The 12,184-nt window shown below is 63.1% G+C and overlaps 1 protein-coding gene across 1 annotated transcript in view; it reads right to left on the reverse strand.

Annotated features, from left to right (window-relative positions):
* LOC123594899 (serine/threonine-protein phosphatase 2A regulatory subunit B'' subunit beta-like) overlaps positions 1-12,184 on the reverse strand; it is a 40,233-nt gene that overhangs the window by 18,448 nt on the left and 9,601 nt on the right. The window contains 1 exon segment of the mRNA XM_045471908.1: positions 7,027-7,212. Within this exon segment, the coding sequence (XP_045327864.1) occupies positions 7,027-7,212 (186 nt within the window).

Raw genomic sequence — 12,184 nt, forward strand, 5'->3', positions numbered from 1 at the left:
AGGGAGGGGCCGTGGGAACCCCCGGGTCTACAGCTGGTTGCTCAGCGCAGGAGTCAACCTGGGATCTGTGCCGGGCGGGTGAAGTGGGCGGCCCTGGGGCCCTCGGCCCCTCACCCTGGGGTCTCTGTTACCCCCACGAGGCGGCCCCGGAACGGACTGGAACACACAGTGCAAGCTAGTTCATGCCGGATGAGAAAGAAAGAGACGTACGGCACACTGATGCGCGAGACGCCTGTAAAGCCGTGTCTACGAGGAAGCTCACGGCACCGCACACGAACGTCGGTACGGCCACGGCAGGCCAGAGCAGCCTTGTGCACGAAGCGGCGAGAACACGGCGATCCTGGAGGGAGCCGAGGGCAGGGAGCCATCCCGAGAAGGCCGGAAGCCAGTGTGGCCGAACGTGGCCACAAAAACAACCCCGGAAGCGGAATGGGAGTCCTGGGAAAAGATCAGGAAAACCAGGCCGTGTGGCCGACGTGGTTCAGCACGCACCTGGGAGACACACGTGCTGGACTGCACGTGCCAGGGCGGGCGCACTACGGCTTCTGACACGCTGGGTCTTAGCCCAGCCAGCTTAGCACCTGCCGCGCCTTCATGGACACGTGGGACACACACCCTCAAGTTTCACGTGAGGACACGTCAACGTCCTCGGTCTACTAAGCACACAGAGGAAGGAAACTGTGGTGAGGAATTGAACATAACCTTCCCAGAAAGAAACAAGGGTGACCCCAAAAGTGGGTCTCGTGCAGAATATTCAGGGAGCGAAACCGATTCCAAACACACAGTTCCGGAACACAGACTGGCAAGGAGCGCTTCCCGAGAAAGCGGATGAGGCCAGCCCGACAACAAAGCAGACCAGAAATTCCAGGGACGGACGGCAGGAGACCCCAGTCGTGAACCGAGATGAGATTTAAGCCCCCGCGAGCCACTAGAAGCCGGAACCCGAGGGCACGTAAAGCGGAGACGATGGCGTTTTTGACGAACCGGGGTTTATCACGGCTGCTGCCACCATGGGATGGCCACCGGTCCGAGTCCACGGCTACAGATGAAGAGCCGCACCAGCACATCAACACGGGCAGGACAGCGCTGCCCAGACGTCAGCGCCACGTCGTGACCGTGCACGGTGAAGGCCGGGGGCACGGACGGACGGACAGGGGCCCCCTGAGTGACGGCAGGGGTGGGGGGGAGTCTGTAGGGACCTGCCCCCAGCACCCTGCATCACAGAGACCACAGCCCACACCGGCACGGGATGGGCGGGCTCACCGCTTCCACATACCCACCCGACCGGGAGCCTAGAAGTACCCCGTCCACGACACCGCACGACTCCACGGGAAGAGGACGGCCCGGTCCCGAGCGCCCACGTCCACGCCGTCTATGACACTGTGCAACTCCGTGGGAAGAGGACGACCCAGTCCCAAGTGCCCACGTCCACGCTGTCCATGACACCACGCGACTCCGTGGGAAGAGGACGGCCCAGTCCCGAGCGCCCGTGTCCACACCGTCCATGCCACCGCGCGCCTCTGTGGGAAGAGGACGGCCCAGTCCCGAGCGCCCGCATCCACGCTGTCCATGCCACCGCACGACTCCGTGGGAAGAGGACGGCCCAGTTAAGATGCACGAATAACACGAGCAGGGATGTCGTCAGGGACGCACAGTTAGAAAGGAACGCGAGGTAAGATGACGGCTGCCGTCAGTCAAGAGGAAACCGTTAAGCGGCCAACCGTGAGCCCTGCCTACACACCCATCACAACGGTGCTGAGCCGGGAACGTGCGTGTCCCCAGAATTCCTACGCGGATGTACGAGCCCCAGGGCAGGGCTGTGAGCGGGTGGGCCCTTGGTCGTCATTATGTCACGGGGTGGGGCCGCTCACATGGGACTGGGGCCTGGAAACAAGGTCATGCTGTTGTTCAGGTGCGCCAGGGTGGATACACGCGTGTCCGAGCTCCTCAGGCCGTGTGCAGGGCGCTCAGTGACACCTCCAGGAAACTGCCAAGCAGGGAAACGACAGTGCACTGACACAGATAAACGCAAGAGAAGGTCTTCAACGCACGGATCGTGAGGACATGAAAACAGAGCTGCGGCAAGTTCACGCGCACACGCACCACAACGGCTGAAGATAGGAAGTGCGGAAAGCAGGCGCTGGCGGGGGTCACGGGAGAGCTGGCGCTCGAGCACCGTGGTCGGAGACGCGCTGTGAACCGCCACTGTGCACAGCGCTGACGCCGTTTCTGGTCAGACCGGTCACCCGCAGCTCAGGTCTGAGTGTCTGCTCCCTGACACGTGCACACGTGTGCCCGCGTCTTGCACACGCATGCGTGCACGCACACAAACCCAGGTTTATTCTGGAAGAAGGGAGCAAAGAGGACACGAAAACATAAAGCAGTCATCCAGGAGGCTGGTGGACGTTCACGGGAAACCGTAAGTTCGTCTCCCAGTCAGGAAAGGAGGCAGAAATGAACAGCCCAGAGCAGGGGCTCATACGTGCTGACTCGATAAAGACTCTAAAAAACGAAACGAGATGAGAAAAGGTTTGAAGCAACACATGCATGCGCTACGCAAGGGAGCACCGCAGACACAGCACGCGTGAGGAGAACCGAGTCCAGAAATCAAGACCACGCACAGACTGATGCCGCCCACGAGACACTAGGAGAGAACGACGCTCTCGCGTTTAAAGCCTGTGCCCTCGAGGACGGGCTCTGGGCCACGCGAGGGGACACACGACCCCAGGTTCCCACATGGTCCAGAGGAGGCAGCGAGGGGCGTGACGACGGAAGGAGAACACTTGTCAAGGCGGAGACCCGCGAACCCCAAACGGGGCCAGACCCACCACACAAGGGGGGACCACGCGCACGTCTCGCTGAACCGCCGTCGCTGAAGCGCCCCAGACAAAACGTCCGCGAGTCAGGAGACACGCACGCCGGCCGGGCCCCGCAACGCCACTTCCTGCGCATCCGACGCCAGGTGTCAGACATCCGCCACCCGAGCCTCGTGACAACACGCGTCTGCAGCCCGGCCTGCTCACCCCTGCTTGTCCCAAGCACACGGACGACGTGAAATGACGCACACACGTGGTGCCCATCGCAGGGTCACCGCAACGGCCAGCGGCCCCTGTGTGTGTCCCTGCGACGAGGGGGCCGGTGAACGCAGACGGCGGCTTGTGCCCGCGGCTGAGTGCTACACGTGCGCAGGAAGAAGGGGTGCAGTCCTCGCGGGGCACCAAGTCCAGGGCATCGCGCCTGGCCCCCCTGCTTCCCGCGGGGGCTCCGGGGACGACGTGAAGGTCTGCTTCTTACCACCGACACCGACTTCTTCACCAGCCAGCGGGCCGACAGAGCTCAGCTCGAGTCAAGCCCAGCGACTCACACACACGTTCACACAGGCTCCTGCCGCAGCCACGGATCGGGCGGCTTGTTCGCCGAGTTCCGGAAGGAAGGGGACGGGGCGGGCGGGGCTTGGGCAGGACGGGACGGACGCCGGCAGAGACGCTGACCGCAGGCGCCCGGCCACTGCCGCGGGGCGAGGAGCCCTGGTGTGCAGCCGGGGAGCTCGGCGAGGGCCGGCGATCGACACAGGCGAGCCTGCGCTGGAAAACTCGGACGCGTCCCAGAGACCAACTCCGCGCGAAGGGAAGTCTCAGAGGTTTCACGACGCGGGAAGCGCAAAGCTTCGATGTTGGAAGCAGAGTGGAGTGAGGCAAGACAACGGGCCGAGGCAGAGACGAGGCGCTCACTCTGCACCACACGCCATGTGACACGGGGACGCGCCGTGCTCGAGGGTGCTCGTTAGGGTTTTGCCAGGTAATTAAACACTTCGGCGTTCACAGCGTTTCTAACGCGTTCAGTCCCGGGACGCGGAGTACTGGTCTCGCGATCGTCTCCGTTTCCCAACACGCTTACGGTGCCCCGTAAGCGAGGTTTCCACGCCTTGACAGGCAGGTCTGAACGGTCCCAGCGCGCGTGTCACTTCCGCCAGACGGCACTGCCTGGCTTTGGCTCGCATGGTCGGGGATGTGTCCGTGGTCCCACGCTACGGGCAGAGCAAGAACCGCCTGGACGGACGAGCCGCGAGCGCCAACACAACGTTCGGCGAGGAAACACCCTCGTGCACGACACCGTGCTGTGTACCTGAGAAAGGTATGAAATTAGACACGTGTGAACTCTCTCACGTACGTACGTCTTTCACGGCACGCGCGCCTAGGCGTAGAGATGTGCCGAACATCGGAACACGAAACAAGCAGCAGGTAAACCAACGCCGTGAACGCTGCTCGTTCTGGGTGCCGGAAGACCACAGAGGTGAAGACGCATGGACAGAATCTGTACCTCCTGCATACGTCTGGCTCTTTGGTCTGGACCTCAGAAGCACATGGTTTTACCAATGTTTTCAGAAGCCAATCGCCTCAGGTCATGACCTCGCACTTTCGAGAGTTCAAGTCCCATGTCGGGTCCCGTGCTGACAGTGTGGAGCCTGCTCGGGATTCTCTCTCTCTCTACCCCTCCCCGACTCACGTTCTGTCTCTCTCAAAGTAAACACACTTAAAAAAAATTTTTTTTAGTTTAAAAAACATAAAAAGCCAATCCCCAACTGATCCTCTCACACAAGTGTAACCCAAACGTCGAAACCACACAAAGGAATCACGAGAAAAGTACAAACAGGACCACCTACGAATATAAATAAACCAAGATCAACGACAAAATACGAGCAAACAGAATCCAGCAATGTATAAAGAGGACTACGCACCCAGACCGAGTGGGAAGCACCCCAGGAATGCAAGGTTGGTTTAACCACGGAAAAATCAGCTCACGGAATACACGGTCTCAGCACAAGAACCGTCTTAGCACATTCAGAAAATGCATGTGAGGAATTCAACATCCTTTCCAAATAAACACCACACACCAGTGGTGGCAACAAACATCCTCAGCCTGACAGCGGTACCTGTGAGAACCCCACGACCAAAGTCGGGCCTGATGCTGCTGGAAGAGCGGATATTTGCCCCTCTAAACCAAGAGGACTGCCCACGATTCCGCTGGTCTCTGGTGCCACATGGGATGTGCTCACACAGCAGTCGGACACCCGAAGAAACGGGCCACATCCACACCGGGAAGGAAGAAGTCAAACTACTTGTACGTGTGAAGGACGCGATCGTGCGTATGCGAAACCCTGGTGACTATGCCAAAGCAGCAATGGAACTAATCCGTGAGCCTATAAGGGTGCGGGACACAAGATCGATGCACAGTAATCAACTCCATTTCTACACGCTTGCAACGAGCAACGTGAACATTTAGAAAACAATTCCAGTCATACGAGTGTCAAAAACAGTAACGTGCTCCAGAAAAAATGTAATAACAGATGTGCAAGGGACACTTGAAAACCACCAAACGTTTCTAAAAAAAGGTAAAGATGTAAATGAAACAGAGGGACAACCTCTGTTCGTAGACCGGAGCGCCAACACTTCCCGAGACGACGTACAGATTCCCAGCGACCCTCGTCAGATGCCTGCTGGCATCTTTGTAGAAACCGAGAGGCCGGTCCTGAAATTCACACAGAGCCTCGCGCCGCCTGAAACATCGTGAACGAGAAGACTCGGATGTGATATGCGGCCCTGTTCAGAGACCTACGACAAAGCAACAACCTAGACAGTGTGGTTCTGGCACGAAAACAGAAACACAGGGCCACGGGACAGGATCAGCGCCCGCTAATCAACCCGCATGTGACGATGCACTGATTTCCAATGAGGGAGACGAGACCAGTCAACGGGGAAGGAAGGGTCTCCTCCAGCAGTGGCGAAGGGACCCCTGGATTTGGACACACACAGAGATGACATTTGTGGGTGCCCGGCTGGCTCAGTCGGTGCACTGTGGAACTCTTGGTCTCGGGGTCGTGCATCCGAGCCCCACACCGGGGGTAGATGTTACTTAGAAATAAAATTAAAAAAAAACAAAAAAAGATGAAGTTGTGCCCCGATATCACTGTATACAAAACTCAAGATACATCCATAAGTAGTAAAACCGTAACACTCATACGAATATAAGCAAAAAACCTTCACGACTGAGATTGGGCAATAAATTCTTGGCTAGGACCCAAAAAGCACGAGCGATGAAGGAAAAAGTACATAAAATGAAATTCACCAACACGAAAGGCTTTCTGTGTGGCACAGGACATGACCTAGGAGGGGAATATGCAGCGAGGGAACAGGAGGAAACACGTCTACGCCACGTAAGTGATGAGGGACGCGTGTCTGGACACAGAGGCTCTTGATAGTCACGCTGAAACGACAACCACTTGAGACACGGGGCAAAGGCCGTAGACACGCGTGGGTCCAGAGGTGTCCATACGGCCAACACACGCGTGAAACACGGTTGCGGTCGTCAGTCCTCGGGGAAAAGTGCAAGCCAGACCCACAACCAGGCCCCAGCGCACGCACGTCTGCGATCAGAGAGACGGCTCACGCTGCGGCACGGGAACCGCACACACCGCTGGGTGCCACGAAACCGTGCAGGCGGTCCGGGAGAGGTTTCGTGGCTCCACAAGCATCGGGCGGTGTTCCCACGTGACCCCAGCCACGCAAGTCCGGGAGAGAGGTGTAGGGTGTGCGGCGACCCTCGACCCGGCCGGGTCACGTCTGCACGCATCAACGCTCCTGGAACGCACCGTGTGCGGACACACGGGGCCGCAGAAGCGCACACAAGGCGGCGGCAGCTCGGCCGAGCCACCACCTCACTCCACGGGGCGCAAACGTGGACCGTGGGCCGGTGCCACCCGCTCACAGGAACGGCACCCTGGACAGGGAGAGACACGGGGTCGCAGGGGCCGGGGAAGGCGTGCGCAGGGCCTCTAGGCGCCGGGTCCCCTAAGACGTGCACACGTTCACACCCGCTGACCCCGGGAGGGCATCCACACACACCTGGGTTCTCCCGCGTCCGGGACTACCGTTCCGACGACGTGCGTAAGCAGGACCCCGAGCCGCGAGCCCGCGAGCCCGCGGAGGGGCTGAGGAACGTGTGCCGCTCTCACGCAGGGGCACCCACCTTGGCCACGCGGCCCATGTCCTCCACGGTGGCCCTCTCGTGCGGAAACTGGGCGAAAGTCCGCTCGATCTTGGCGATGACCGCGTCTACGTTCACGGTGTCCCGGGGACGGCCGCGAGGGAAGTAGAACGCGGGGATGCTTTCGCTGCTGGCGGGTGGCAGGGGCTCCTCCTTCTTTGTCTGAACCTGAGACAAAGCAGACGGCAAGCCCGTGAGGACCGGGAAACGTGCGTGGCCTCAGCTAACGCGACGAGCGGAGCCAGTGGCTCTAACGAAGTGCACCGAGCTCCACAGACCCGACGTGCACACAGCACCGCACACAATCCCTACGGGTCACACAACGCGACAGGGAGCGCCAGTCCTCCCCACGTAGCCGCCTTCACCCCTGCGTTGCAGGTGGCTCCTCAGGACCCCAGGACGGGAACCGGTGAGGCCCGGGCTGACCGGCATGGATGCTTGGCAACCCCGGCCTGCAGGCCCATGGTGGGGGCAGCACCAACTCTGGGGTCCCCCCGCAGTCCCCAGGGGTTCAGACCCAGCCCCACGGTCCCCGCGTCCCCAGGGATGAGCCAGGTGGACACAGATGACCAGACAGCTGCATCCAGGAAAGGGTGAACTTCGTGTGCGGCGTATGCGTGTAAGCGCTTGTTCCCACACACATGCTTCCTGCACAGGGAGGCGCCCTCCACCCCGACACGCAGGTCCCTCACGCGCGCGCGCACACACACACACACACACACACACACACCCTGTACAAGGACGTGCCCTCCACCCCGACACGCAGGTCCCTCGCACACACACACGCGCTCACACACACACACACACTTCCTGTACAAGGACGCGCCCTCCACCCCGACACGCGGGTCCCTCACACACAGACACACACACACTTCCTGTACAAGGACACGCCCTCCACCCCAACACGTGGGTCCCTTGCACGCGCGCGCACATACACACACACACACCCTGTACAAGGACGCGCCCTCCACCCCGACACGCGGGTCCCTCGCACACACGCGCGCGCGCGCACACACACATTCTTACAAGCACGTGCCCTCCACCCCGACACGCGGGTCCCTCGCGCGCGCGCGCGCACACACACACACACACCCTGTACAAGGACGTGCCCTCCACCCCGACACGCGGGTCCCTCGCACACACACGCGCGCACACACACACACACACACACATTCTTACAAGGACGCGCCCTCCACCCGACACGCGGGTCCCACACACACAGACACACACTCACTTCCTGTACAAGGACGCGCCCTCCACCCTGACACGCGGGTCCCTCGCACACACACATGTGCGCGCGCGCGCGCACACACACACACACACACATTCTTACAAGGACGCGCCCTCCACCCCGACACGCGGGTCCCTCGCACACAGAACCTCAACCCCACGGTCCTGGTCGCCAGAAAGTCACGGGCACAGGAGTCATTGCAGAGCCAAAGCCGCCGCCCTGGGCAGACCTGAGGTGGCGCCACGTGTGACGTAGCGTCTCAGCGTGGTGACGTCCGCACATCCCGGGTGACGGGCCCGGTGGCCGGTGGGGCGGCTGCGATGACCACTTAGCACGCAAGACGGGGCTGCGTTTTCAAGTCCTGCGAGCAGACACGATCGCTCGGGTTGACGGCCGAGGACACGTGTGCTCGGGGTCGGCCTAGGGCCACACGCCAGCCAGGTCCGGGGACGCCAAGGCAGGGGAGCGTCACGGCGCCCTCGCGGCCGCCCTCACGAAGCTGGCTGCCTGTCCCCGCGGGCTGCTGGCCCCCGGCAGTGCTCGACAGCATCTGTCACGAGGAGTGCGCGTGGCACCTTCTGCCACCACACACGCCTGCCCGAGGCTGCGGACAGACAGACGCACGCGACCCCCGACGACCCCGCCTCCAGCCTCCCGGCTGGCAGAGACCAGGCAGCAGAGTCCAACCTGCGGGCACACGTCTTGCCCAGACTCCGCATTCTGCGGAGCTGGGACACGAGGCGGCCACCTGATGCTGCTGCAGGAGCAGACCAGTGTCCCGGCAGGGAGGGCAGTGAGGGGGGAGGGCAGGCAGGGGGAGGTAGTGAGAGGGACAGCGGTGAGGGGGAGGGCAGGCAGGGGGAGGCAGTGAGGGGGGAGGGCAGGTAGGGGGAGGTAGTGAGAGGGACAGCAGTGAGGGGGAGGGCAGGCAGGGGGAGGCAGTGAGGGGGGAGGGCAGGCAGGGGGAGGTAGTGAGAGGGACAGCAGTGGGGGGGAGGGCAGGCAGGGGGAGGCAGTGAGGGGGGAGGAGAGTGAGGGGGAAGGCAGGCAGGGAGAGGCAGTGGGGGGGAGGGCAGGCAGGGGGAGGTCGTGAGGGGGAGGGCAGACGGGGAGGCAGTGAGGGGGAGGGCAGTGGGGGGCAGGGCAGGCAGGGGGAGGTAGTGAGGGGGGCAGTGAGGGGGAGGGCAGGCAAGGGGAGGCAGTGAGGGGGGAGGGCAGTGAGGAGGGAGGGCAGGCAGGGGGAGACAGTGAGAGGGAGGGCAGTGAGGGGGAGGGCAGGCAGGGGGAGGCAGTGAGGGGGGAGGGCAGTAAGGGGGAGGGCAGTGAGGGGGAGGCAGTGAGAGTGAGGGCAGTGGGGGGGCAGTGAGGGAGGAGGGCAGGCAGGGGGAGGTAGTGAGAGGGAGGGCAGTGGGGGGGAGGGCAGGCAGGGGGAGGCAGTGGGGGGGAGGGCAGTGAGGGGGAGGGCGGACAGCGGGAGGTAGTGAGGGGGGCAGCGAGGGGGAGGGCAGGCAGGGGGAGGCACTGAGAGGGAGGGCAGTGTGGGGGCAGTGAGGGAGGGCAGGCAGCGGGAGGCAGTGAGAGGGAGGGCAGTGAGGGAGGAGGGCAGGCAGGGGCAGGCAGTGAGGGGGAGGGCAGGCTGGGGGAGGCAGTGAAGGGGGAGGGCAGTGAGGGGAGGGCAGGCAGGGGCAGGCAGTGAGAGGGGAGGGCATGGGGGGGCAGTGAGGGAGGTGGGCAAGAAGGGGGGAGGCAATGAGGGAGGAAGGGAGTGAGGAGGGAAGGCACTGCAGGAAGCAGGGCACCAACTGGAGGAGGAGGAAGGAGCAGGGGGGAGGCCGGCTGCGAGGACACGAGGCTCAGGGCACAGGCAGGAGCGGGGGAGGCTGGCTGTGAGGACGGGAGGCTCGGGGCACAGGGAAGAGGAGGAGGGAGGCCGGCTGTGAGGACAGGAGGCTCAGGGCACAGGGAGGAGGAGGGAGGGAGGCCGGCTGGGAGGACAGGAGGCTCAGGGCACAGAGAGGAGGGGGGGACCCCGGCTGGGAGGACAGGCAGGCCCACCACGCAGGGAGCTACAAGCACAGGCCCCACGGCGGGACCCGCCAGAAGCCGCGAGCCCGTCGGCCAGCGGCGGACACACACACGCTCGAGCACTGCACACGCACCGCCGCCCACGGCCACACGCGCCGGGGCGTGAACCACGAGATGCACCAGCAGGCACAGCACAGGGCACGTCCCGGGCCGCGTCCCAGGGGTGGTTCTCTCCGCCGGCGGGACCTCCTCCCGGCTCAACGACCACCTCCCTGGTGTCCCCCTCCTTCCCGGTCACCGCTCAACACGGTCTCCGCCCTCCCGGGTCAGGGTCCACTACGGTCTCCGGCGTCCGGGTCACCCCCCCTTACGGTCCCTGTCCGCCCCGGTCGTGGCTCAACATGCTCTGCCTACTCAATGGACACGCCCTCGGTCCGGCGCCCGTCCTCTGCGGTCCCCAGTAACCCCTCTGGGATGGTTTCTGTCCTCCTCAGTCACAGCTCACAGACGGTCCTGTGTCCTCCTCAGTGACTCGTCAGGGATGGCTCTGTGTCCTCCCTGGTCCTGTGCCAGGACAGTCCGTGTCCTCCTCTGTCACACATCAGGGACGGTCTGTGTCCTCTTTGGTCACACGTCAGGATGAGCCCTGTCACCCCATCGGGGACAGTCACACGTGAGGGACAGCCCTGTGTCCCCTCAGTCACACGTCAGCGACAGTCCGGTGCCCTCAGTCACACATCAGGACCGTCCCTGTCATTAGGCCCTTCTGTCCAGTCCTCAGCACTCAGAAGCCTCATGTCCCAGACATGCACGTGTTCCTGAGACTTGTCCTCTGTTTAGTCACTGAGGGGGGCCCTGGGACCATGGGGGCTAGCACGGTGGGACAGGCCAGCTCAGTGCTCCAGGAGCCTGAACCTCTACACAGAGCTGCAGACACAGTGCATGCAAGCAGGGTGTGGTTGAGGGGGGGGGGTGGACAACATTGGAGTGTGGTGCAGGGAGGGAGGGGGAAGGAGGGAGGGAGGCAGGGCGGGGGAGGGAACTGAAGGAGGGAGGGAGGGAGAGGGAAAGAGGGAGGGAGAGGGAAAGAAAGAGGGAGGGCGAGGGAGGGAAGGAGGGAGGGGGAGGAGGGAGGGGGAAGGAGGGAGGGAAGGAGCGAGGGGATAAGGAGAGGGGGAGGGAGGAGGAAGGAGGGAGGGGGAGGAGGGAGGGGATAAGGAGAGGGGGAGGGAGGGGGAAGAAGGGGCGAGGGAGGGGGAGGAGGGAGGGGATAAGGAGAGGGGAAGGGAAGGGGAAGGAGGGAAGGGGAGGAGGGAGGGGGAGGAGGGAGGGAAGGAGGGAGGGGATAAGGAGAGGGGAGGGAGGGGAGGAGGGAGGGGAGGAGGGAGGGGATAAGGAGAGGGGGAGGGAGGGGAGGAGGGAGGGAAGGAGGGAGGGGATAAGGAGAGGGGGAGGGAGGGGAGGAGGGAGGGAAGGAGGGAGGGGATAAGGAGAGGGGGAGGGAGGGGGAGGAGGGAGGGAAGGAGGGAGGGGATAAGGAGAGGGGAAGGGAGGGGGAAGGAGGGAAGGGGAGGAGGGAGGGAAGGAGGGAGGGGATAGGGAGAGGGGGAGGGAGGGGGAAGGAGGGAGGGGAAGGAGGGAGGGGGAGGAGTGAGGGGATAAGGAGAGGGGGAGGGAGGGGGAGGAGGGAGGGAAGGAGGGAGGGGATAAGGAGAGGGGGAGGGAGGGGAGGAGGGAGGGGATAAGGAGAGGGGGAGGGAGGGGGAAGGAGGGGGGAGGGAGGGGGAGGAGGGAGGGGATAAGGAGAGGGGAAGGGAGGGGGAAGGAGGGAAGGGGAGGAGGGAGGGGGAGGAGGGAGGGAAGGAGGGAGGGGATAAGGAGAGG

Source organism: Leopardus geoffroyi, chromosome X (assembly GCF_018350155.1).
Source record: "Leopardus geoffroyi isolate Oge1 chromosome X, O.geoffroyi_Oge1_pat1.0, whole genome shotgun sequence".
Classification (NCBI taxonomy): Eukaryota; Metazoa; Chordata; class Mammalia; order Carnivora; family Felidae; genus Leopardus; species Leopardus geoffroyi.